The 27,851-nt window shown below is 39.5% G+C and overlaps 2 protein-coding genes across 2 annotated transcripts; one reads left to right on the top strand and one right to left on the bottom strand.

Moving 5' to 3' along the window:
* Positions 1-642: 642 nt before the first annotated feature.
* On the bottom strand, positions 643-6,101 carry LOC309707623 (leucine-rich repeat LGI family member 2-like). The gene is made up of 8 exons (XM_082535043.1): positions 5,825-6,101; positions 5,584-5,655; positions 5,307-5,378; positions 5,029-5,100; positions 4,818-4,889; positions 4,383-4,552; positions 3,704-3,868; positions 643-2,858 (listed from the first exon to the last, which is right to left on the bottom strand). Exons 1-8 carry the CDS (start codon positions 5,995-5,997, stop codon positions 2,023-2,025), a joined length of 1,632 nt encoding a protein of 543 aa, XP_082391169.1. The 5' UTR covers positions 5,998-6,101; the 3' UTR covers positions 643-2,022.
* An 8,412-nt stretch (positions 6,102-14,513) lies between these two features.
* On the top strand, positions 14,514-27,614 carry LOC309708354 (uncharacterized protein C4orf54 homolog). Its single transcript, XM_082536325.1, has 2 exons — positions 14,514-19,158; positions 23,443-27,614. Exon 1 carries the CDS (start codon positions 14,845-14,847, stop codon positions 19,129-19,131), a length of 4,287 nt encoding a protein of 1,428 aa, XP_082392451.1. The 5' UTR covers positions 14,514-14,844; the 3' UTR covers positions 19,132-19,158; positions 23,443-27,614.
* Positions 27,615-27,851: the final 237 nt, after the last annotated feature.

Genomic DNA, 27,851 nt, shown 5'->3' with positions numbered 1-27,851 from the left:
TGCAAGAGCTTGGTTTGCATTGCCGGCAATAAGTCGGACTCGTTCCCGGTGGGTGATGGGCTCCGCCAGGGCTGCCCTTTGTCTCCGGTTCTGTTCATAATTTTTATGGACAGGATTTCTAGGCGCAGCCAAGTGGCGGAGGGCTTTCACTTTGGTGGCCTCAAAATCTCATCTCTGCTTTTTGCGGATGATGTGGTTCTGTTGGCTTCATCGGGTGAGGGCCTCCAGCTCGCCCTGGAACGGTTCGCAGCCGAGTGTGAAGCAGCGGGAATGAGGATCAGCACTTCCAAATCTGAGGCCATGGTTCTCAGCCGGAAAAGGGTGGAGTGCCCACTCCGGGTCGGGGATGAGTTCCTGCCCCAAGTGGAGGAGTTCAAGTATCTCAGGGTCTTGTTCGCGAGTGATGGGAGAAGGGAGCCGGAGATCGACAGACGGATTGGTGCGGCGGCTGCAGTGATGCGGACGCTGCACCGGTCCGTCGTGGTGAAGAGGGAGCTGAGTGTAAAAGCGAAGCTCTCAATTTACCGGTTGATCTACGTCCCTACCCTCACCTATGGCCACGAGCTGTGGGTAGTGACCGAAAGAATGAGATCGCGGATACAAGCAGCAGAAATGAACTTCCTCTGAAGGGTGGCTGGCCTCTCCCTTAGAGATAGGGTGAGAAGTTCGGCCATCCGGGAGGGGCTCAGAGTAGAGCCGCTGCTGCTCCACATCGAAAGGAGCCAGCTGAGGTGGTTCGGGCATCTGAAAAGGATGCCTCCTGGGCGCCTCCTGGGGTTGGTGTTCCGTGCATGTCCCACCGGGAGGAGGCCCCGGGGCAGACCCAGGACACGTTGGAGAGATTATATCTCTCGGCTGGCCTGGGAACACCTTGGTGTTCCCCCGGATAAGATGGAGGAGGTGGCTGGGGAGAGGAAGGTCTGGGCTTCTCTGCTTAGGCTGCTGCCCCCGCGACTCGGCCCCGGATAAAGCGGAAGAAGATGGATGGATGGATGGATGGATGGATGGATATTCTGTTTTCAGGTAAGGAAGAAAACTGTGCATCATGCACTTTTATCTTTGCAGTCATAACACTTACTGCAATGAAATGGCTTCAAAATTTTTGATGGCTTCTCAGAGAAAGTGTCCATTTTTTTACTCCCCATGACTTTCTGACTAACATTCAGCATTTTACTTCCAAGCGTAAACCCTCAAAAATGCACACTTTTTTCAAATACCAAAATTTTGAGGGCTACATGTCACAGTTTTTGTAATTTTTTGAAACTACAAAAACCGTGACATCTGTGCAATACCAATGTCGATAACGGTGGTCATTTTTTCCTTCAGACGTGGCAAATTAAACAGAGTATACAACACCATACAACATGATTTGCTTCTGCCAGTGTTCATTTTGACGTGACATACAAAGTTTGTTTTGCTTGCACAGCTACACCATCAGCTGTAGGGTGTAAATGGTCACGCTTCTCACTAACTTCCTGTGTAGGGCAGGAGGGTAATAGTCTGTGATATCTTTGGCTAGTGTGGACAGTGTCTGGCTTGTTGGCTTGACAGAATTATGATAAAAGCCAAGCCTTTTTAAGGATGTATTGGTATTGCCATAACATTTTCTTAATGCAGTTGCATTGTCATATTATATTTCTGTCAGCCTTTAGTTACTTTGGTCTAACATTAACCTAGCCTTCATAATTTTCTGAATCCATATCACATTATTTGCAGAAAACTTGATTAAATTTAGTTTCAAACCAAGAACGATAAATCTAGTTGCATAAGTACAATACACAGCATTTGACACTTCTTTGACAGCATACACTCATTATGAAGCGACTAACCAACATGCAGTACTTAACAAATTTATTTGACCACCACCATGAGGTTCATCCCACAGCTGTCCTAAATTATCAGTACTGGTAATTGCCAAGTCATTTTTAAATGTTTCTGCAAGGTTAATCCGCCAGCATTTACAATGGTCTCATAATTTCTTTTAAGCACTGTATATTTTGATCAGTACTGCTTTTGTAGTTATTATAAGCTTAAATCTACAAATATATGCTCAAAGACCATCGATTTCCCTTTGAAGCTGGAGGAGAAAATAAAACTCCTTCGGTCAGTGGTCACCACAGTAAATGACCGGGGTGACTGCACGTAAATGTCCTTGAACTTGTGAAATGTTTTTGACTCTGCATCCCAGAGGTAGATCTGTGTGAAAGAGTAATCGCTGCCAAGAGCAAGATAGTGCCTGTCTGCGAAGGTGAACGGCTGGAGGATCATCGCCCCTCGAGAGGGAAGAGGCAGCACGTCAATGAACTGCTTGTTGGTCCACTTGAGGACTTTGGAGTCACCGATGTAGCAAGCCATGGCCAGATACAAGTCACCCTCCACCCGGAAAGCTTTGACAGCCACTACATCATCAACGTTTGTGATTTCACTATGAAGTATAAACTTTAAGGTACTCCTGTTCCACAGGTAGATGATTGGTGACTGAGAGCGACTGGCTAAGATCAGGTAGGACTTACCGTCCACCTCAACATACTCAGCATCTGTATCACGAAACCATTCATGGAGAAACTGGTAGGAGTAGAAACCAGTTTCATTGCGTTCTGGTTGGTCAGTCCACTTGTAGAGAGTAGACATGCCTGCCTTGGAGCTGTCCACAATCACAAAGTACCAGTGACCTTCCATCTGAAAGACTTCAATATCATTTGGCTTCGAGATGTTGAACACCTCAATAGTTTGAAAGTTGATGAATTTGTTTTGTTGACCATCAAACTTGTAAATGTGGGAACCCCCAAAGAGCTGGGTGACTATTATTAGGACATGGTCTTCAATTAGAACCGACTTGCATCCAACAACAGACTTCCCTGTGAAGAAAAGTTGGTCATTAATAATACAACACAGAAAATGAAAGTATTAGTTGAAAATTAACGTACTCTGAAGGATCTGTGAATTCTATCTGTGAATTCTATGACTTCTATGATGACAGTATTAAAATCATTATGGTCAAGCATGAAAAGACCAAAGTTCAGACCAAGACAAGACCAAGGACAAAGTTGGATTTTTGTTTCTTTCAGCTGTTGATGAATGTAATGGACTTTAGGGATTCTGGCCTCACTTTTTTATACAACTAGTGTTTAGTTATCAGCTAACTTTAGCATATAGCAGGCGTCGTTGTCAGGTGAGTTGGAAGATGAACCTAAGCAGTGGCTCCCCTGGTTACCTTCTTTCTTTTTATGCAGGAGGTTGCTGGGAGATGATGTTTGATCAGACATTTCCTGTCTTACTGCAATAAAGTGTTCAGTGAGGATCAGTGGGGTGCACGGTTAAAAGCTTCACACAGAGTTGGTGGAAGAACTGTATCTGATTACCCACATGTAACAGAGACTACAGCTGCTGGGGTTATTACTTTTATATACCAAAAAAGTATTTTGCACAAAAATATTCTTTAAATGTTCTTCTGTAAAGTTGGGTATTTTAAATATATGGCAACTGTCTCAAATTGTCAGATCAAGTCTCAGTTGGCCATTTGATTATCAACTGTTACTTCAGTTTTCAGACCTGGAGGATGTCAGTTAGTCAATATCCATGATTCGGATGTGCAGTTAAAATGTATGCAGGACCATTCATTGATCTATTTTGGTCTTTTCATGAAATCTACTGACACTGAAAAAAAAAAAAAACATTACCAGCTTCATGGATGTTATCAAACCTGTTATATTATCAAATTTTCTGAAGTTCAGTTCAATGTGATCCCACTCCATGACTATGCAGCTGTTGGAGTTTGGGGCGGCCATCGCTACAAAGATGTCGTCTTTGAAGGAGAAGATGTCCGCTGATATGGACTGAATGGGGATGGACTGATGACGCACAAAGTCTGTGAGATGCGGACAAAAACAGAAACTGCTGGTTTGCTGATTAAGTGAAAACACCAAAATTTACATACTCACAGCTTCAGTTACATTTCAGTGCTTTGAGAAGCCTCATTCATGTACTCAGGGCTATTAAATTTGGCTTTCAGCTTAGTAATATTTTATTTTTGAGATTGTATGTTTTTTAACAGTCATTTGCAGTGACCATAAGGTTTTGCACAAAATATTTCAGCAACTGCTGCATGGATTGTTGTGAGATTTGGAACAGGCATTTGGCTCTCAGTTTCATTCTTATATCTGCAAATATAAACGTATTGTGATTTTTTTTTTGTGTGTGTGTGTTGTTGGGTTTTTTTGCAAAGGTTATGCAGCATGTGTGGATATGTATATGTTTTCAGGAGGAAACATGTTAGCAAACCTTGAATCTGTTTCTTTTTGAGAGCAAATGATTAATTATTCAACATTTTTATTGATTTTAGAATGACAGAAATGCCTTTCATCATGCCCTTGTTATTTCACCTGTGGAAATACATTCGCCCGGTGGAATAGGAAGGTCATTGAGCCGCTTGCTCTTCATGTCACTGGGGCCTGCGCAGAAGACATCTGATGCTGTGGCATTCGTGTTTTTCAGCCATGTCATCAGCCACTTGTTCTCACAGCCACACTGGAAAGAGTTGCCTCGCAGATCTCTGATGCATCACAGAGGGAATGATCAACAACAAAGGATTAAGACAAGAGAGAAGAATGACTGGAAGATAGATAGATAGATAGATAGATAGATAGATAGATAGATAGATAGATAGATAGATATCAATCATACCACTCGGAGGATTTAATGCTGAACACTGCCAAGTGCAGTCTGAGTCAGCTTCAGTTAGAAAAACACACACACACACTCTCTCTCTCTTAAACACACCCACATACACACTGCTGACACAACAACTGCTTACTCACATTTCCAGCAAGGAATCCAAGTCAAAAAAGAGATCCCTCGGCAGAAACCTTATCTTGTTATTTGCAAGGGAGCTAAACCAGAAACACAAAGAATGAGAAGGGGGAAAAAAAAACACAATTCTGGTTTTTTGGGGTTTTTTTTTCACTTTAACTGCGAAATGTTGCTGTTTCAGCTGTCATGATTAGGAGAGAAGATGACAGCAAAACTTACAGATAAGTCAACCCTCGTAGACCACGAAAGGCATTTTTGGTGATGGTTTCTATCTTGTTCCCTTCAATGAACCTGTTCCATGAATAGTAATAGAACAGATTTATCAATGACGAGAGACATAAATATATTTTGTCATGTCTGAAAAGCACATGTGCACTGTTTATTATTTTTGATTTTCTGCTCCACTGGTGTGGGCATTGGGTATTGGGATAAGTTTAAAAGTTGTTGGTGACTGAGATTTTTTTAGATTAAGAAAGAATTTGTTTAATAATACTCACAAATATTCTAGATGAGGCAGACCAGAGAAAGCATCATCTTTGATTGCAGTCAAAGAATTTGCATTAAGAAGCCTGTAAAGGTAAAAGAACAACAATAAAAAAAGCTCTACAGCTTAAAATATTAAAACTTTCCTTTAAAAAACAACTTTTAGTTGTCTGGTTTCCAGTATAAAGCAACCAAAAACAACTTAACCAATAATAAATCCGTGTGCCTTATTTGTTTGGGTGTGACTGCTCTAAGACGTCAATAATCACCAAGTAATCAGTGGGTACTTACAGCAGCTGAAGAGAAGGCATAAGTGAAAACATCCCCTCTGTAATTTCCGCAATTGATCCATTAACCATGCTCCTGTTGAGTGAAACACATTAGGGACATGTTAACAGTCTGTACCAGACACGTCAGGCACGAAATCCCACTACAGGCAGTCAATTATTCTTCTGAATGCGGTATTAATATTATCTCGTGACTCACTGACGGATTTTAATAACCCTCTTCATAGCCAAAGAAATGTACTTACAGGGAGTTGATCTCTTTCGGTATAGTGTGGGGGATCTGTGAAATGCCGACGCAGATGATGGTCTCCTTTGTGCAGGAGCATCCTGAAGGGCATTTGAAATTCTTTTTCGATTCAGCTGCAACATAAATGCACAGGAGCGCGAATCCGGCCAGCCACTGCTTAGCAAGTGTCATGATGCTTCGTAGACATTAAAAACAGCGACTGAACGCGAGGTCTGAGCGTGTCGTTTGTGTATCCGCTGGGCTACATCAGAATGCAGCACTACAGTGGAAAGCCCTGACACAGGCTGATACGGCTGCAGCTGCGTCCTGGAGGGCTGCTGCTTTGGTGTCGGACGTCAGTGATCAGAGGTGATTTGTGTCGAAAGACTTCAAGGCAGCGTTTGTGTATATATGCATTTAATAAGTGCTCGACTTAAAGACGCATTCAAAGTGGGGCAATCAATAGCAAACACAAACAGACCTCGGTTTTTCAGCACCATGGAGAGTATTAATACTGTCATAATAGTTGCCCGCGTCTGTCGTGGATTTCATCACGTGATACATTCTGCATAACTATGCAGAAAGTACCAAATCCAATGAAAATAGCCTAATAAAGTCCCTCCACATACCAGGAAGAGATTTAATTGCACTTTTTAACCTGGTAGATGAATTATCCTCTCAGCTGTAGTTACCAACTGGTACAGAGGCATTTCAGAGGCTCAATTCATTTCCTATATTAAAAAAGAAACAGAAAAGTCATCAGTTCACCAAATGCACCCTCCTGGTGATTTTTAAATTTATTATTATTATTATTATTATTATTATTATTCTCATAAGCTTTATTTAAAAAGTCTGAGACTAAAAGTCTGTTTTTAATAATAATTTAACAAAAAAAGAAATACTAAAAGTCAAAAATCAGGGTAAAATTAAAATAAATCACAGTAACAAATGGAAGTTTGTTTATCATATTAAAATGAACTAAACTCCACCTGGGAGGAAAGACAAGTGACTTTATAACTAATTTTTGCTAATATAGTTCTGACTCTGGAGAGCAAAGGGATGAAAAAAAAACCAAGCAAAAAAAAAAAGTGAAGTATGGTGAGACGTCAGGCCATGAACCAATTTATGAATTTCAGCCTTCTAACTGTTCAAGATTGCTGTATGTGATTGTTTTCTACAAGTACATCAGGGTGGATTTGAAATATTACTTGGATCATGTTAGTTTATAGGAGCTTTTTTTTTAAAATTTGCCTTATTAAAAGTTTTCTTCTTTTATTGTTTGTTTTTTTCTTGGAGTATTTTCATGACCCCATGTAATCCTAATATTTACTTTGTTAGTTGTTTTTAAGTTACTTAGGTGAGTCTCTTTGGTTTCAGTGACTTTTCCCACATATCTTGAGTGCTAATAGGGTAAGTAAGACTTACAGACCCCTGTCATGTTACACACACAATGCCTGACCTTTAATATTAAGTTTATAGGACAAAAGGCAGTACAAAGCTTTAACATGAGAAGATACATTTTTTATTCATGTTTTCTTTTTTCAGAAATAAACAAAGTGTGATTTGCCTAAGGGTAACCAGACTTTTGTTTACCAGTCAGTAGTGTAGTGTGTCAGTTCAGATAGTGCACCACTAGAGGGCAGCTGCTGATAAAGAAAGAGGAACCACACTGTGGCAACTGTTTTGCTAACATGGGGGGAAAGCATCTGTCGTGCTGCTATAGTTGTTCTGTTTAATTTTTGATATTTTTAAAATCCAAAATGTCACAGAAAGTGTTAATTTAATTTTCAATTCAATTCAATTTTATTTATATAGCGCCAAATCACAACAAAAGTCGCCTCAAGGCGCTTCATAGGTACAGAGAAAAACCCAACAATCATATGACCCCCTATGAGGAAGCACTTTGACGACAGTGGGAAGGAAAAACTCCCTTTTATCAGGAAGAAACCTCCGGCAGAACCAGGCTCAGGGAGGGGCGGCCATCTGCTGCGACCGGTTGGGGTGAGAGAAGGAAAACAGGATAAAAGACATGCTGTGGAAGAGAGACAGAGATTAATAACAGATATGATTCAATGCAGAGAGGTCTATTAACACATAGTGAGTGAGAAAGGTGACTGGAAAGAAAAAACTCAATGCATCATGGGAATCCCCGGCAGCCTACGTCTATTGCAGCATAACTAAGGCCTAACTATATGCTTTAGCAAAAAGGAAAGTTTTAAGCCTAATCTTGAAAGTAGAGATAGTGTCTGTCTCCCGAATCCAAACTGGAAGCTGGTTCCACAGAAGAGGGGCCTGAAAACTGAAGGCTCTGCCTCCCATTCTACTTTTAAATACTCTAGGAACAACAAGTAGGCCTGCAGAGCGAGAGCGAAGTGCTCTAATAGGGTGATATGGTACTACAAGGTCATTAAGATAAGATGGGGCCTGATTATTTAAGACCTTGTATGTGAGGAGCAGGATTTTGAATTCAATTCTGGATTTAACAGGAAGCCAATGAAGGGAAGCCAAAACAGGAGAAATATGCTCTCTCTTTCTAGTCCCTGTCAGGACTCTTGCTGCACTAATTATTTGGGTTGGTGAAGTAAAAACTAACACAGTATCAGGTTTGTAAAGTTTGTTCATTCATTCTTGTTTCTGTCTTGAGTGAAAATGACTTCAAAGTTTTCAAAATGAGTTTTTTAAAAGAAGGTTTTGAGAATTTCTGAGAACTGTGATTGCCCTGAATCTTTATTTACTATTTCCTGATTATTTTTCATATTCTTCTCCTCATTTTTTCTTTACAACCATCTGATTTAAAATATACACATTTTATTAGGTACACCTGTTCTTCTGCTCCTTAACACAAATATCTAATCAGCAGCAGCTCAATGCATTTAGGTATGCAAACGTGGTCAAGATGACCTGCTGAAGTTCAAAACAAACATCAGAATGGGGAAGAAAGGTGATTTGAGAGCCTTTGAACAACTCATTACAACCAAGGTATGTAGAAAAGCATTCCTGAAGACAGAAGACTTCAAGCCCTGAAGCAGATGAACACGCCACATGCTGAGGCTACAAGTTACACTGCATCACCAAAACTGGGAAACACAAGACTGAAAAAAAATCACCTCGTTTGATAGTGTTGCTGACCATGTCCATCCACAGGTACCCATCTTCTGATGGCTGCTTTCAGCAGGATAACATGTCATGTTATAAAGCTCAGATCATCTAAACTTGGTTTGCTAAACATAAGAATGAGTTCAAAGTCACCAGATCTCAATCCAGTAAAGCAGCTGTTGGATGTGGTGGTAGTGTGATGCAATCAAGTCAATATGGAACAAAATATCTGCAGAATGTTTAAAGCACCATGTTGAATCTATGACCAGAAGACTTCATCCAAGGTGTACCTAATTAAATGACTGGTGAGTATATATCTGCTGTCCTCTAATTAAAGATACTCTAATGCTTTAATTGTTAAATGTATAGTTAAATACATTTAACATACAGTTAAACTGATTGTAGGCTTATTATACCAGTTATTAGGTTTAGGGGCTAATTGCCTCGTCACATATTGCTTTTTTACTTTAATAAATGAAATCGTAATTTCAAAATTGCATTCTTTGTCTGATATTAAATGTGTGATGATCTGAAACATGCAAGGGTGACAAATTTTGACAACACTGCATTTAATGAAGTAGTCAATAACAGTTATCACATCATTACATTAAGAGACATAAACCAAGATTGTCCATCGTATGCTGCTACTTATAACAATTCATTATGATTTTTATTATAGACACTGCTCTTCAAAAGTTTTTTCAGACGCAGGTTTGTGTCATTATTCATGAAAAGGAGCACAACAATAGGGCTGTAAGTTGTCCCACCAGGTCCTAACAAGGTGCCGACCTTTGCTGGTAGCCCAGCAGTCTGGCAGCATGAGTGAAACCGAATAGCCATTGCCAGAAGGGGGCAACCGTACATGTCTGCCATTGCTGGCATAATTCACGACAGCTCTGACTCTTGTATTGCTGTTTTTAGGCTAGAGTACTCCTAAACACTCAGGACCACCAGATGATACAGAGCAAACATCTCTTAGTTATTTAATCTAAACAATGATTAAGATGGAATTAGAGAACTGGAAATACAAGTTGAGAGATGCATTTTTATATTTCATTTATTTTTACGTGTGTTTTAATCTACACAAACATGAAGGGGTGTCTGAGTTTTGGGAACCCCAGCATACTAAAAACATCATTATTTGTTCATATTTTGGATATCTCTGCAACTTGAATACAACAAATTGCACTTTTTTTTCCATTTGGTAACTTAAAGTGCTGGCACGTAATGACTTATCCAAAAGAATCACTGTTAAAAACAAATGAAATGTTAAAAACAGCTTTGTCTTCTTTTATCCTCGTTCACAGGCATGTAACTGGTTGTGTCAGATGAAGGATGAAACATTTTCTGACAGACACAAAGAGATCACAGAAATGGATAACTTTTTCTCTTTTGACTCATATCCAACACTCATATCAGGCAAAAATGCCACTTCAGGGGAGTGAACAGATTTTGATCCTGAAGAGAACAAAGTGGGACAAAGTAATAAATGCACGTATTGAGAGACAGCAGAGATAGTCCTGTTAAAGTGGGATTTGTTTTGTGTTGTTTTCTCTCTACTGACATATAATCTTACAATCAAAAACATTTTGTAAAGAAAATTAGTGCCACTTCATAATGTCTACTAATAAAAAAAGTATGTCAGTATATAACTACTGCCAACATTTTTTTAACCTAGTAAATACTAAAACAAGTATAAAAATACCTTTGATGTTAATAATGTTATTACAATACATTACTGAATATACATAACAATACATAAAAAAAATTCATACATAAAAATTACCATTTTTCAACCTCGGTTTTATTGATAACATTAGTAGAAATAACCGAATAGCTTGTTTTCTGTTGTTATGCCTTTATAATAAAGCACTTTAATTGGAAGTTGGTGATACATGTTGCAAAGTTTGTTTTTTAAAATATGTTTTGTGATCAACTTTTTTTCATTTTTACATAAATATGTCACTTTCCCAATTGTGATATTTTTTCTTTTCTTTTCTTTTCTTTTCTTTTCCTCCTTTGAGAGTCAAATCTCTTTTGTGGGAGACCTGGCCAAGAAAGTACACCATTACAAATTCACATAAAATACAAAACAAAGATGGGAGAAATGAAGCAAATGTAATTTACCCAGTAAGACTTTGTAAATAAAAGTGATGTACCACTGCTGTTGTTTCTTTAGATTTCAAGAGGGCCAGCAAACCAATTAAGAAGTCACTTAGTGACTTGTACTGAACAATGAGTTACATAAAGAACTGTGATACTCAGAGTCTTGAATAAAGTGTAGAAGAGAGAGGATGCATGTAAGTGATGTCACTATAATGAGGAAGGAAACCCTTACAAGTTTTTTCTTAACTGCTAAATTAAGGTAGGCCATATTTTGATAATAAACCCAGTATGACCTTTACCTGCTATAATCTATATGTGAAGGGAAGTCTATCATTCACCTGAGATCTGGGAGTTATATTTAGTTATTTAGATACTGGTAAACACACTCATCCAACCTATTCACCGGCAATGACACTGTCAGAGTGATCACTTTTCCTCTTTAAGTAAATTGTCAATATCACTGGTTTAGGGTAACTCTCTAATCCATAACATCCTCTAAACTAACTTCCATACAACACTTGCAAATCCAAAGGTGACCTTTTAACCTTTGAACCATGAAACCTTTGAAGGATAGGGAACTTAACCTAGAAAAGTGCGGTGTCTGGCTGGTGACTGCTTCACAGCAGGTGTTCAGGCTCTCTGACTTCTCCTGTTCCCACTTAGAAGCTGCAGAGGGCTCAGCAGTGAGTGTCAGAAGGTCACCAGTACGGCCGCATGGTACCTAAAACATAAACATGTCACGACAGCATGCTGTGTACCAGTTTGTGTTAAATACGAGCAATATACATCACACAAATTCTCATGTTTAAAATGGATTTTGTGTGAGAGTGATGTTGTGGTTGTGCCACATTTATTTTATTAAATGATTGTACAAATAAGAGCAGCATGTTGTAATGTTTTATAAAAAAAAAAGAGCTGCACATCTCACCTCATCACTTTATGTATTTTGCCTACCATTTTCAAGTTGTTGATTTTAGATTAAGTTGTTTTCCTATGGAGCATAAAAACTTGTGGTGCAGTTGCGTGGAGATTTGTTAGATTGCATTTTAATTCATGTCATTTATTGTATTATAACCAGAGTGGAACAGCCTCTAGAAATGACAATAATGCACTGGTAAAGTGATGCATTGTTCTTTGCAAATACTGCTAAACTGCAAAAAAAAAAAATGCAGATGCCATATTAACAGCAAACTACTGTGTACTCTTACAGTGTAATATAGTATAATTTCTGCCCCATTTCCACTTAGGGCAATCGTGGATCTCACTCTGTTGCTTGACTTTAACCATAACTCACTGACAAATCAGGTCCCACAACTTCATTTATGACACAAGAAACACAAAGTATGGTTAAAATATTTTGGAAACCTGACAAAGCCATTGCTTTAGTTATCTCCAGTTCCACACTGGTGAGCACAAACAGTCATAGAAATGGAAATGTTTAGCTCAAGCCATTAATTTAGGTAAGAAATTACAAAAAGAAAAATTTTTGCTATGACAGTAGCATTTGGATGATTAAATACTGGATATTGATGTAAATCAACAAACAGTTTACATTGCTAAAACAATAACAGTCAAACCACTGACAGTATTATAGTGCAAATATTATATTCTACACAGCACAGTGTTGTATTATCTGTAAAGTATAAAATGCTACTATATTAATGTAGAGTGAGGGTTTGTTCAGCTTACCTTTCCCTGTGAAATGGTTCTTGTCAGTGCGGTGCAAGTATTGGGTTTCAATCCCCTCTGTTCTACATCAACATTTGAGGTGTGAGGGTGAAAATTAGGCTCGAAAAAAGTCTTCGCATGGACCGTTCAAGACTTTGATTAATGGTGCTCATGATTTAGCACCTGCTGTTTTAATGTGGCCAGTGTAAGAAACTGATCTCAACTTGCTTGCATGAGCAGCTTCCCCATTTTAAATAGCTACCTAAATTTATCAGCTTTGTGGAGTTCACTTCAACCTGCGTGTGTTATGAAATGCTTAATAGCTCACATTTGAGTTATATGAAGGGGGGCGAGGAAGAGGTGGGGGTTGGGTCAATCATATGTGATATGTCTCTCTGGATGACATTCATTACAGGTGTTTAGTAATCATTAGTGAAATTATGGGTTATTTTCATTTTTTATTTCTCGTTCTTTTGCGCTAATGAATTGTGACCCTTAATCCATTCATCTATCAGGAGAATGCGTCAACAACAGCAATGGGAGAAGATCTCAGTTTACCTATATGCTACTTGAACTCTAGACCGCTGATGTTATTTTACTAATATCACCAGTTGAGGTGAAGCTATACTACTTTATATACAATTATATTTTACTCCAGGTGTTCCCAAACTGTAAAGCATAGTCCATGGAATCCCAAAATGCATTTTAGTACACCCCTTAAATAAATATGCTAAAGTTGTTTTCACCGCTGCCCTACACCACATTAGTGGCACTGAGAGCAGAAGTGGGATTTGAGGGTGACAAAAGCTTTATGCCAGTGGCCTCTGTCCTTGATATTGCTGTCAGTGTGCCCTCCATATGCAGCAACTGTCGGCCCGCCCCCTCCTAGCTGCATACCACCAAACTGGGGCCGAGTCCAGAAACAACACTTGTGTCTTCAACACTTAGACAGACTTCTCATAACTATATTATTATTATTATTATTATTATTATTATTATTATTATTATTATTATGCAAGACATGAGGATTCTGTATTGTCTCTGCTAGCAAATAATCATCATGAAAATATTCCTTCATGCAGTTTACCCAAACTTTTTGCCAAGCCCCAAATGGCTCAGGGTGTGATGTGGAATGAGCTCAACACGTGTAAAAAAAAATGTCATTCTCCACCAGCTGATGGTGAGTGTTTCTCTCCATCATGTTCACAGCTGTTTCGGTGAGTGGGTTAAGCACTGAGCACATTCATGTGTCCACAAATGTTAAAAGTGCCAATACGTTACATCTGGTATTCATGCTACAGCAACTTTTGTTTTCCTTTCTCTAGATTATTTGCTTTTTATTTCAACGCACTTACATTTTCATGCACGAACATGGATATGTTTTTTTATGGTTTGACAAACGTTTTCTTAGTTTTTATATCTTCTTTTAGCTTTTGATGGGGCAGCCTTCTTGCTTCAATTCTTTATGTTTGACCATACTTTGAATATCTTGCTATGGTCTTATATTTATGCACAATTAGAAAACAAAGTGTAACTGTTGTTGGAAAGAAAATAATACTAATGTTGAAAATGATTTGTTGCCACTTTCCCATTAAAAAAAATACTACTTTCCAAATCTTCCACTTTAAAAATATTTTATGGTTTCAGGACAGATAAGTAAATAATTAAAATAAAATGGAAATGTACAATTAATATTGTTGTTGTTGTTGTTGTGGTTGTTGTTGTTGTTGTTAATAAATTAAATTAAAAAAATACACCTATCTTTTTTTTATTTAGTAAATTGTAAAGAATATTGAGCAATGCTTGTATTGTTTATGTAAGTGAAACTAATAATGGACTCTGGAGGAGCTGTTCTTGGAGAAAAGGTGCTGAAAATGAACTTTTTGGATGTTGATTTCAGAAGACCGATCTGTTGCTACAAAAATAAAGTAGCTGCTTGAGCCTGAGAGTAACCATTAGAGAAACCATCGTGGGACTTTCCTCTCTCTCTCTCTTTCCTACTCCCCTTCTCTCTCGCTCTCTCTCTCTCTCGCTCTCTCTCTCCCTCTCTCTCTCTCTCTCTCTCTCTCGGCTCTCTGTCCCCCTCCGTCCCTCCAGCCTGCAGAGTTTTCCGTCCTGTGTCAGGATAACATCGTAAACGAGGACCACCTGACGGTAAGACCGGACTAAATGGAAGCAGCGGAGAAAACTCTCATTTACCAAGATGACACCGGACTTCACAGGAAGCTGCTCACAGATGACAAGGATAAGGACAAGACCGGCGGTAAGGACCACGCCACCGAGACGAACAGCGACGAGTCCAATTATGTGGATCTGGACGTAAAAACTGACTGTCCCAAAACGGTTAAAGTGACTTTTACAGGTGTAGGGAACCAGCTGTCTGTTATCAAATGCGACAGTTCAAATCAGGGGGAGCAGGAACGAAAGAGTAAAATCATTTCGAGCAAGGACAAGCAGGACACCGTCCCCGGGCTCGGATCGGATGAGCCCCAGTCGGAAACTCTGACCAAACTTCCCAACACTGATCAGGACTCCGAGAATGAGAATCAGCGCCAGGTCGAGCTCGACCCGAGTGACTGCAGCGACAATGTGTGCAGTGAAAGTGATGAGCTCCGGTACACGGACATGTATCTGAACAGCAAGACGGAGTCCGATGACGGCGCCAGCGCCTTGCTGTCCGACCACTGCGGCTCCGACACCGTGGAGGACGAGTCCCACTATATCACCACGCACGAAATCCAGCTAACCGAGCTCGACCACGACGTAGATTACGATTTAGGCCGCGGGACCTGTTGGGAGTTTGAAGACGACAACCTGGTCTATTCCTTTGTGGATTACGCCTCTTTTGAAAGCGATGATACTCAGGAGGGCACTCTGATACTAGAGGGCAGGGGCCAGGCGAAAGTGCAGTCAAATCTCGGTGGAACAGTTGTCAGCACTGAGCAGGAGGAGAGCGATCTTTGTGATTCGGACAAATGCGCCAGCTCGGACGAAAGCGTGTGTAAAAATCCAAGTGAAGACCTTAGTGAGGGGAAAATCCACCTGTCGATAAAAACCTCCTCTAGAGCAGTTAACGACCCAGTTAATGCATTTGACAACAACTTCTCTGAGTACAAGAAACACTGTGGAGACAAGAGCAATTTCTCTTTTGTGAGCCCTGGCGCCAGCGCGGGGCCCCTGTGCGACAGAGCCCCATATTTCATCCCTGCTCCGGGCCGTCAGCACCTTGCAACCAAACTGAGACGGAAAGATATTAATGAGTATTCCAGCGGAGCGTCCAGCTCGATCAGTGAGCTGGACGACGCTGATAAAGAGGTGCGTAATTTAACCGCCAAGTCTTTTAGGAGCCTGGCATGTCCGTACTTCGATGCTATTAATCTTAGCACCTCTAGTGAATCTTCTGTCTCGGAATACGGCCTCAATAAGTGGTCGGCTTATGTAGACTGGAATTATGGAAACATAACGCGAGGCGGAGAGCGCAGCGTAATTGCGCACAAGACTTCCAGGGCAACGCTGGAAATGAATAAGAACGTGGAAAGTAAGAAGCATGGTAAGTCTGTTACCGGCACGAAAACCCCGCAAAACAAAACAAAAATAATAAATAAAAGAATAACTTCACAGCAAGCATCATCTTCCAGCAAAAAGATCCAAGTGAAAGATCACGTTCAGCCAGTGCAGCGCGGTGTCACGTTGAATTTCCGCTATAATGTTGAATCACATGAAACAGCTGATTCAAAATGCCCCAAAAAGGCACGACCTAATGGGGCTACCGGGGCTGTGCTGGCCAGGTCTGGGTATGAGATGCAGTATCATCACACAGATAACCTAGGAGATACTCACAAAAGGGCAATTTTTGCATCAAGTCTTTTGAAAAATGTGATTTCCAAAAAGATGCAATTTGAGCAGGAGCGCAAAATGGAGAGGGGTGAAATCTGTGACACATCCCCCTGTTTTCAGATAAAAGATCCAGAGGTGATGAGAGAAAGGAGTCCGGGACGAGGCCTACAAAGGCAAACATCAGAATCGGGCTCAGGATTCACTGTGAATTCTGCTGATGATCAGTGTCCCGAGGTTGGCAAACAGAGTTCCTGTGGTGATGGAGAGGAAACAAAAGGCAGCAAAGCACCAGATGATTCAGACAAGGGACAGGATGAACTCCAAAAGGATTCAACCATCCACAGTCAAAGTACTTCATCTAATTCATTAAAAGAAGATGATCCAGAACCTGTAAAACAGGTCGAACCTCCATCTGTAACCGGCACACAGACTGCAGCAAAGGAAGGATTAGACACCAGCAGCATGCTGTCAAAACTTCTTTTTGTTCCAAGTTGCCAGCTACACTCAAAGGAGAAGAACTTTTCAGATTTACTAAGACACACACCTGACTCTGTCACACCTGCTGCTTCACAGAAAAGTGAAAAGGAGCTGAAAGCGAGTAATAACGGAAACAAAGAAGAAAATGGGAAGGGAGGGAAGAAACCCGAGATAAAAATATGTCTGAGAAGCGTGAAAGAAAATAAAGGCTGCACGCTGAATATTGCCAATCTCCTAACCCCTAAAATAAGTTACAATGTCAACACGTTCAGGACAGCAGATGATACCAGAGTCCCCATTTTGTCAGCAGCCGACAGGGTTCCAAATTTCACTGTTAGAGACATAAGAGACACCAAATGCAAGCTTCAAACACCAATATATCACGTAAGGGATGTACGCAAGTTGGTAAAAAGCTCATATCGCTTTGTTTCCTTGAATAATAGTGGCAGTAAATGTTCCACAGCAGCTGATAAACCTGAGGAAAAGGCAAAAACAGAGCATGTTAAACATTTATTACCGTCTCCTATTGTAATCAAATGCAACTCTGTTAAAACAAATGTCAAGTCAGAGAAAACTGCAGCACAGAAACAAGCAGTGACATCTGAAAATCCCCAGAGTGAAAGTGGACCTTCTGCTTCTGTGGCTAACAGGGCACCACCAGTCATAACCAAGCAGGGGTTCCCTGACCAATCAGACATTCAAACGACTCAACTGGTGAAACAGAGGCAGGAGAAGTTTGCAGGTGAGACGGTGGAAAGGAGAAATGAGGCGGCAGCTCCAAAACAAGATGCAGTGGAGAAAATAAAAGCTGCTGTCAAAACGATGGAGCAGCTTTATTTTTTTGACAAAAATGAGTGGAAGCGCAAGAGTCAGGCTCCACGCCCCATCACAGGCAGCCATGTGCTGTCGCTTATTGCCAGGGAAGAGCAGGGAGCAGAGGTGCCCGAGGCGGCAAGCACCGACAGCACTCCTCAGTCAGAAATGGGGAGGCCGCACGAAGACAAAAGAGCCCTCAACGTCATTCATGTTCCATATGACAGTGATGCTTTTAAAACACAACAAAACAAAACATTTACTAACAAAAGCGTCCTCCATTTTGGCAGCAAGGCTTGCGTCAGTGTTAACTCAGACAGCAGCTCTGCATTTCCACTGCCACCAACTGTGAAAAGCTCCACAACTCCAGCGGCTCCACTGTCTGTGAAAATAGAGGAGCCAAGACATTGCCAGGTGGAGAATGGAAAGGTCAAAATCAGCCCCACTAATCCTTCGGTTACACAGGGCTGCTCGGACTCTGAGAACTATTTAACCATACCAGGGATGGCCTACACAAATGAAATCAAACTTTCAAACCCAGAACACGATTCGAAGGAGGGCAATTCAAATAACAGTAAAGTCAATGCAGCTGACCTCAAGGCACCTGAGCAGAAAACTTCTCCGTTAATCATGGAGTACCCAGGCACGAGCATCTACCATCACTCAACAGCAGCAACAGGGCCTCAGAAACAGCAGCAGGTGCTCTGTTTCTCTCCCTACCTCCCAAATGTGTCGCCTACACCTTCTACTGGAGAGCCAGCGCAACAAACCCAGCGCAAGATGCTTGTGGACCCCACAACTGGACATTATTACTTGGTGGACACTCCCATTAAAGCGACCTCTAAGAGACTGTTTGACCCTGAAACAGGTCAGTACGTGGATGTACCCATGCCTCATTCACCTGCGGCACCTGTAACCCCGGTGCCTCTTTCTGTGTCTCCCCTGGCACTTAACCCAGGAGGATATGCCCCCACCTACATGATCTACCCAGGCTTCATCTCCTCACCCGCTATAGCAGCCCAGACGGTATTGCCACAGTCCCCATGTTATTCTGAAGATGCAGGTGGAGAAAATATCAAAAAGAATATTAGTCCTCAGCCAGAAAGTAAGACAGCAGGCACAGAGAGTACATATTACAGCGCAACAGGAGAAACTTCCCAGGCGCAGCTGCAGTTACCTGTGAGTTTGGGACTTCTGACCACCAGGGGAAGTGGCAGGAGCTCAGAGAGAAAGCCAGTTATCAGCATCACAACGCAGCAAGGTCCAAGAATCATTGCCCCTCCCTCCTTCGATGGCACAACGATGAGCTTCGTAGTGGAGCATCGGTGACCAAGAGAACGTCTCGTCATAAGTGATGTAAGTTTTTCACCTGCTCATTCAGACTGGCAACTTGTATGACTCAGTATTTACCTGATTTCACCTCACTCCAACCGCTCTTAAATTTTGAATCTATTCTGTTGGAAGCAGATAAAAGACATTTATTTTTTTGTAAATCTTGCTCAGAATCTTAATATCAATATGACTGCTCAAAATCTCCTGTGTGTGATGTCATGATGTATATTTGCAGTCAATTTCTGATTAGACACAAAGGATGGAAGGAATAATAGTGCATTTAAACAAATAGCATTTAAAAACAGAAAACACACACACACAAACAAAAAGCAAATTTTTTTCCCCAATCTGAAATTTTAGTTAGTTTGTTTTTTAAATAGAGATAAAAAGCAAAAACACTGGGATTTGAAATTTCTGTAGAACAATATTTTTTTTCTGACATATGGAAAAATAATTGCTCAGCACACTCAGCACATAAATCTAGCTTTTCAGGCAAATTCTCATTAAGATTTGTCCTGATCATGATCTATAATATTTTTTGATATACATGCATTGCTCATCTATAGCGCTTTTTGATGTACAAAGCCCCACCTTGGATTTGGGCAGGGGTAAAAGACTGGAAAAGTTGTACAAAGGCTAAAATAAAATTACCTCCAAATTAAATTGCCTAATTAGTAAGAGGGTTTTAATCATCTAAAGTGTTGACAGGACACAGTTAAACAACAGATATTCTTGATGGTATTGGTGGTGTCAGAGGTTGGGTGAGGAGTTGGCTTTGGCACCTATAAAGGCCCAATTAATGCTAACTGATACATACAGATCTTCAAGCAACATATGCTGTCATATGGATAGTCTTTTTTTTTTTTAGGAAGGCTTTGTTCATTTCATTAAAAATTGTAAACCAGGCTGTGCACATATTTAGAAACTAATTGAGGAGATGGAATTTTGTAACAAGCAAGATTGGGGAAAGGTTTGGCTTTCAAAACTGCAGAAATTGCTTTCAGCACTTTTTAAGCATCTGTTAAAAGAAGATACCATAGAAGACAGTGAGAGATATGCCCTGAACCAACATTTCAGAAGCATGTTGCTGGCATCATATTCAAAATAAGCACTATTTAAAACAAACTTTTCGGTTTTAATATATGATAAGGTGCCTCTGCACTTATTTCAAACTAATAAAGATATCATTGTGAACCAATTTGTTCTGGTTATAATTGGCTATATCTGCAGCGCTTAACCTAATTACACCACCACCAAATAATATAAGGTTTATGCAACAGCTACATTAAATAGAGGGTTAGGGTAATCACCAAGATCTTTCTTAGGTTACTGTAGTGGTTAATCTGCCAGCATATTTAAGGTCTTTATATAAAATGATAACTTTAATGCTCAAATCTAAATATTGTTGTTTAATTACGACTTTTCAAAGGTGCTGTTTTACAGAAAAGCTGAAAAAATACACATTAAAAAGCACATTACTATTTTTTTTTTATTCAGGCAGCAAAAGAAAGAGAATTCCAGTGTGCTCGAATCTGGATATAAAAACATTAATTCAGTTCAGTGAATTCAGTAATCTTTAGTCTTAAGCAAGGTTTTGACAGATAGCTAAAATATTTGTGTTTTGTTGTTTTTATTGCATGTGAATAATACATTTCTAAAGCGCTGTACATTTTGCAAGTGCCTCTTTACAAATGTGCTAGCCAAATTCAGTACATAAAATCTCAACAGAATTTAATGCTGTTACTTTCAAGGAATCTCCTGAAGTCCGTACCAAAACTTATAGAGATTCACATTCCGAGGCTGCTCGTGTGTTACATTCAGATGACCTCACCGACTCGTGTTTTTTCATTATTTTGTGCCATAAATGTGGTCAAAGCAGCAGTCCAGCTTGGATGCTATAACAGTGACATGTTAATAGACATGCAGCAGCTTCATGACAGGTAACCCGACTCCACTGAGCTCGGCTGGACTTGCAGTGAGATTGGATTTTCAGCCATGGCCCAGAGCTTTTCTCTGCATTACACATCGTCGGGCTATTTTGATAGTGTGAGACGACTTTGTTTACATGGTTTATTCTCAGGGTTGGAAAGTGTCACAGGAAACTATTCCAGTTAGTGACACCTCACATCAAGTTATTCTTAGTCCGTTATAAATGTTTTAATTACTTGTATAACTTTACAGTTTATTAGTGTGTTCGTTCCTTGCTTGTGACATTTCACAAATCCAACAAATATCTTGAGAAATAATCAGTTCACAGATTGCAAAATAATTAACTCCTAGGTGCAATATGTTTATTGTGCAGTGAAGGTGGACACAATGTAGCCAATATAATGTTAATTTAATTTAACCAAGTAATACAAGCAGTGGGTTCAGAGGGCTAAAATAATCTGATCACTAATTTTACAGAATAATTGACTGTGTAGTTTAAATGTAGAGCTTACGCAAATCAGGAAATAATTTTAAATAATTTTATATAATAAACAAAAACCTGAGTTTACAGTACTGTGGAAATAAAATTTAAACAAGAGATCTTTGTGGTGGTAAATGGTACTGCAGCACAAGTTTTATTTGCACTGGTTTTAAAGTTTTCACTCCAAAAGTTTTACAGTAATAGAATAATAAGGAGTTATATTTCACATTGTTTTGTGTCTAACTTACATTCCAACCTTACTTCTCAGGCCATTTTAAACTGCATACATTTTGACCTGTAACACCAGCTATGACTTTGTACAGTTGAATCATGGACCTAAATACTGATCTAAATTTTAGCCATTGGAACTTACTAATTACTAATGATGCTTTTGTAGCTATGAATTAAAATTGAATACATGCATTTTAATATAGTCAGAAAAAGTTAACAATAGTAAGTAAGATCAAAGTGATGTAAATCCAGGAAGCATTTTTTTTTTAAATTTGGTTGATTGACACTTTTTAAGAAAATCCTAAAGAGCTCTACAACAGAGGTTTTGCAGTAACGTATAAACAGCTTGTCAAAAGGTTAAATCTGGCTCACTGGATGGCTTTGGAAAAAGTAAAAGCAGAAGAAGGCCAGAAAGTTTGGATTTTTAACTGCATTTTTTCATTTTTCATTTTCATTTATTTTACAGTCTTGTTATTGTCCAACAGTACCAAAGGTAAGCAGCCTAAAAGATAAACCATTAAATTACATATATTAAAAACAAATTCCAATCGATAACACAGAAATGCCTATATACTGTAACATTTTATCGGGTGTCTTTTTTGTTTGTTTGGTTTACTTTTATAGTAGGCCCACACAAACATCAAACAAACAAACAAATAAATAAAATGACACTTTTGTGTATTTTAAACATTTCTGTTTACTGGATTGGTCCTCTCAGCATCAAATTGGGGTGTGTGTGGCCCACAATGTGTTATGTTTGTGCTATGCTTGTTTTATCAGCAGATGTTTATATGAACACAGGTTGACAGGTTACCAAGGCAATGATCTGAGTTGACAAACATCAACAGCAGTTCTGCAAATGAACAATTAAGAAGGGCATAAAAAAAAACCCACCAGCAAAACAAACCAAATATAAATGCAAAATTATAAAAAGAAATCTTTTTAGTGTCATATTCTTTCTTTTCTTTTAGATATACACATATACACATTTACAACTAACCACAGTCCATTCTCAGCCAATGTGTCAGAGCAATAATACATCCCCATGAGCATGAGGGATTCATGTCAGCTGGGTGCGTGTCAGGCAGAGGCCTAGCGCAGGGTTGAGTAGTTGTGCGAAGGGAAACCAGGGCGTGTGCATGTGTGTCTGCGTACGTGTGTGTGTGTAACTCGTGTCGGTGGGGCAGAGGGACATGTGTGTGTGTGTGTGTGTTGGGGGGGATTGCTGGGATAGTGATGCAGGAGGAAAAGGTCAGGCAATGCAAAGTATTTGTTGTGCTGATGCAGGGAGAGGACAGCTGCTCGGAGAGATCAGATGCTGTTGCAGCTCCAGCTTGGAGGCGATTCTGCGGGACTCTGATGGGGTCAACTTTTTATAGCCCCCTCCCCCTCTGCCTATTCCTAAATGGGGAGAGGGAGGTGGAGGGCACTGCTGTCCTTCTATGTAAACAAATCTAGTAGCGTGCCCTCAGCAGTGATTTGGCTGAATCTGATCAGCTGGCTAAGGTTGAGGAAATCTGAAGAGTGAATGCGTTTCAGTGGCTGGTGAAAGTAGCTCTTTCACAAACTGCACCATACAGTAACTTTTCTCCTTTATGTTTTCAACTTGTTTTCACAGCATCCATCTGACTTTAACACCCATGTTTTGTCTTCTTTATCACCTTTAGATGTTTCTGCTGAGGATTCTGCCTTCAGTCACTGTAAGTTCAGTTTTCACCTGTCACCCACCCCGTGATCTACTCCCAGGACAACCTCCACCACCATCATCTGCCCCCAGTTCTGTGTTGTTTAAACTTGCAGCAGACATTACTGTATACGCATTGCAGTGCTACATAGGGTCAACTCAACATTTTTGCCACGCTGTCCTGCTGAAGTTCTGATGTGAATAGGCTTATAATACTTTCCATTCAGCTGCTGTCAAGATCTGTTGAAATGCTGTTTGTGCCCTGCAGCATGCTTATTCAAAAGGAAAAAAGGCAAGTCTTCGCTTCCTGCTCAGTGTTATTCATTACTGGCCAAAAGCAACTGGTTTACTGATATTTTACTGTCGCCAAGTATTTTAAGCAAGACTATGTAACTTTTGAAAAAACATATTTAACCTAAAAAAAGGTTTAATATGTGCAAAATAAAATTCAACTTTATTAAAGTCCGCATACCCAAGATTTGTTTTCTATAACCTCTTGTGATCATTACGCTGTACCTGACCTTACTGAGTGTGTGTGCAATTCATTAACACTACTGTGTAAGGATGTCACAGGTCCCTATGGTTTTATCAGAAAAGTAAAACAAAAAGTAAAGATGTACCTGACAAGAGCACATGTTGGTTGTCTGCTGCGGTTGATGCTTGGTCACACTTATTCTAAGCTAACAGCTAGGCATTGCGGTCTTGTTTATCCCAGTGGGCAAATGCAGTACGGTATTAGAGACAAATATGAGATTCTGGTGTATCAGCAGGTATCAAAAGAGGTGCTTTGCATTTGCTGTTTTCATCTGCACACATCAGTTGCTCGGTAGGACAGAGGATGTCTTATTCAGGTCTGGGGCATTGTAGGGCTTATTTGACTGGCAATCCTGAATGCCATGTGAATGTTGGGGACAGTGCAGGTAGCAAGTGGTGGGTCCCATTTTTATTTATTTTTGGGGTATCACATTGCTCAACTTCCTACATAAAGTTTACATCATTTTGCATTAAAGCTTCTAACATTAGATCCTTCCTGGTAGTGGATCAGGGCCATTTTAAAGAGGTCAACCATGCTCAGTGGACACTGAGCAACTTCTAGCCACAGCAAAGGCTCTGTCTTCCTGTGGACACTGGGATCCTTAGTAGCCAGGTAACATGTAGAAGATCCCAAGACCACAGTACACAGATCTTTTTTGGAATTCTGAGTGAATTAATACTCCAAGTGAATTCATCCATGAGAGGATGGACAGAGAGGTTGATAGCAGATATTAGTACCACATCAGCAGTAATGCAGAGTGGAGTGGAAGCGCTGAAGTGAAAGCTGAGCCTGGCATCAAACTTCTCGACTTACCGGTGGATCTGCTTTCTAACCCTACCCATTAGTCATTGGAAGAATGAGGTTGTAGATGCAAGCATCTGAAACAAGTTTCATTCGCTGGGTGATGCAAAGAGAGGGTGATCTGAGACATTTGAAAGAGACGCTGCTCTTCAGACATCTGATTTCTCTGGAGGTATTCCAGACAGATCCAACTGGAAAGAGATCACAGCACAGAGTCAGAATACCCTGGAGGGATTACATAGGATGTGGCTAGGGAGAAAGACATATGGGCAACTTTGTTTAGCCTGCTGTCACCAAGATCAGCCACAGAAAATGAATGTATGGGCTCCAGTAAAATAATAAACAAGATAACATAGATACCAAGCAAGTCGATTCTGTATCACATATTATTCATTTTCACACTTAAAGGTTTAGGTATGTAATCTTATTTAACCAAGAAAAATAGCCAGATGGGTGTAATGATAATGGTATCTTTCATTCAAGTACTGCTTTCCTCCATTTGATGTTTGTGCCACAGTGGTTGCTGTTCAGTGGGAGTTGCATAGTCTTGGTTTTAAATAAAACATTTTTGCTGTACATCATATGATCCACATTTTGCACAGGGACCATTTGTCTGCACTTAATTAAAAATGAACACGACAGATTAAGACCTCACTATCTGTATATATTTTTATTCTTTTACAGGCAGTTCAGTCAAAAAAGGAAATCATTTATTGTTGGATTTAAAATAAATATATTGTAAAGAATTCCCTACCAAATATATGTTAAAGAATAATCGGCTGGCATTACTATGTGCTGTGTTACAACTCACCAACATATTTTTCACATGCACAGCAGCAGCATTTCCATGTTTTTGAGCAGTCCATGCCCATGCTTGTCCTGAAGTCTATATAACCGTCCTGTCATGACTCACGAAATGATGCTCAAACCTGCTGCATAACTGATATATTGTATGAAGTGGTCTGCATTTATATTTTTAAAGCATGCTCAGGAGAAAAGTAATACACTATGTGTGTATGCCAGATGAAACAAAGCTGGGACTGTGGTTTATTAGTTTACTTAGGTAACTAAGTAGCGCTGGGCCTAATGCGTCAGAGCCAGCTGGGACATTTAGAGGATGACTTCCTCTATTTGCTTTGGTTCAGTTTACACTTTTGTGTACTGAGATGGGGGCTGATGTGTGTCTGTGTTTGTGCCTGTGAGTTATGTGTGGCATTTGAGCATTATGTGAGTACAACGAGGAGTTATGTTACTTCGCTGCAGACGTGAGCATAGACTGGTCATGTGTTTGGTTTGAGTGATTTTGCATAGCATACGGAGAAATGCCAGTTTAAATCTAAATCACTGAGCAAATACATTCAAATATTTTTATTTGAATACTTTTTTTTCTTTTTTCTTACCTGTTTCCATTTGAATATGCAGGGGCATCATGTGTCATTGTGCTTGATTTTACTCAGTTATACAAGCATACATGTAGTAATACTGCAACATGTAGTTTGCTATTTTTATCACGTTTCCTAGTTACACGGATTAAAGGTATCTGGACATGCTGGACAGTCTATGTACCTTAATGTAAAATGCAATTTTTGCAACTTTTATTCTTATGAATTGATTTCATTATAACGGATTCATGTGCACGAGCTGCTCTTTGGAGCATGTTAATGTTGCCAAATTTAATTCATTTTGAGGTAAATGTAACTGAGATATGTAACTGTAACTAATAACACTTCCTTTAAAATTGTAGGTTTGCTATTGAATGAAATCAGTTTACTCCATTGTAAAATGAGAGCAGTGCAAATAAAGCAACTGATGCTACTGAACATTTATTTATTTAAAATTTGTACAAAATGGCAGAAATGACCTAAGAGATGAAAAAAAAAACAATTTTAAATAAATGAATGACACATTTTTTTATTTTGAAGTACAAAAACGATAACACTGCCTCCCAGTTTTGAACTTTTATGTGTTTCCCCAGGTGTCCAAGGTGATATTTTCCTAAGTCTAGATGATTTTATTTTTATCACATTAACATATCATTTTTAAACCCTGTGAAATTTAATTAAGTAATATATTACAAATTGCAGGCTCCAGTAAACCAGCTATTCTAATGTTGTTATGAATGTAAAGCATAATTTCTCCCATGCATTTTATGAACACCATGTATGATTTTTATCTGTGAATAATAATAATGTACTTAATGCACCTGTCATCAACATTGTCAGCAATGAATGGCTGTAAACACTGGTGGTAGCAGCACAATGTAGATTTGTTTAATTTTGTTAAAATCTGATTTCATTTGAAAATAACATTTTTCATGTTTTCAGGTGAACTTTGCCCAATATTGCACTGTAACGTAGAGATAATGTAATTTCTTTGAAAACTTTCTTGAAAATGTTTGTCAAATAACAAACAAATACAACACCTGCTGATTTTGAGGTTTAATGTAAGAAAGTGATTGCATCAGTGCTTGATTTTGTATTAAACAAGAGGGATACGGTGAGGTGACGGTGGTTCGAGATAAGTGCAAAGGCTGTATGAACGGTTAAAGGAAAGGGGCACATGTTTCAATGAAATGTCCTCTAATGAGATACAGCTGTGTATTACCCACAGCCTTTTCTATGCATGATGTCAACTGTGTTGCGAGGCTGGCCCAGGAACAGGAAGAGGTCAGTACGACAGCTGAGAGATACCTTGAAAAGAGAAGTGAGTGCTGTGTTTGCACTTACAACTTGGAAAGTATAAGAACATGATTAGTGACTGTTATGTAGACTGACAAGCCTACATATGTTTGCAATAAATTCAAAATGCAAGCTACTGAACATGTGTGTGTCCATTTTAATCATTTTAAGGCCTCCTTGTGTTTGAATGACATGCATTTACTGCCACTTTCAAAACAGCTGCGCTAATATCAAACATTTGTTTAACTAAATAAAATTAATGTTTATTCAATTAATCTTTGATAGGTGGTATCATCAACAAGGAAATGATGTGAATAAACAGAAGCTGTGCTTATTCATCAAGATACTCTAAAGTGAAACCCAATACATGTTTTTTTG

The sequence above is a fragment of the Aulonocara stuartgranti genome, assembly GCF_965226115.1.
Source record: "Aulonocara stuartgranti genome assembly, chromosome: 6".
Classification (NCBI taxonomy): Eukaryota; Metazoa; Chordata; class Actinopteri; order Cichliformes; family Cichlidae; genus Aulonocara; species Aulonocara stuartgranti.
This window is presented reverse-complemented; position numbering and strand designations above follow the sequence as displayed.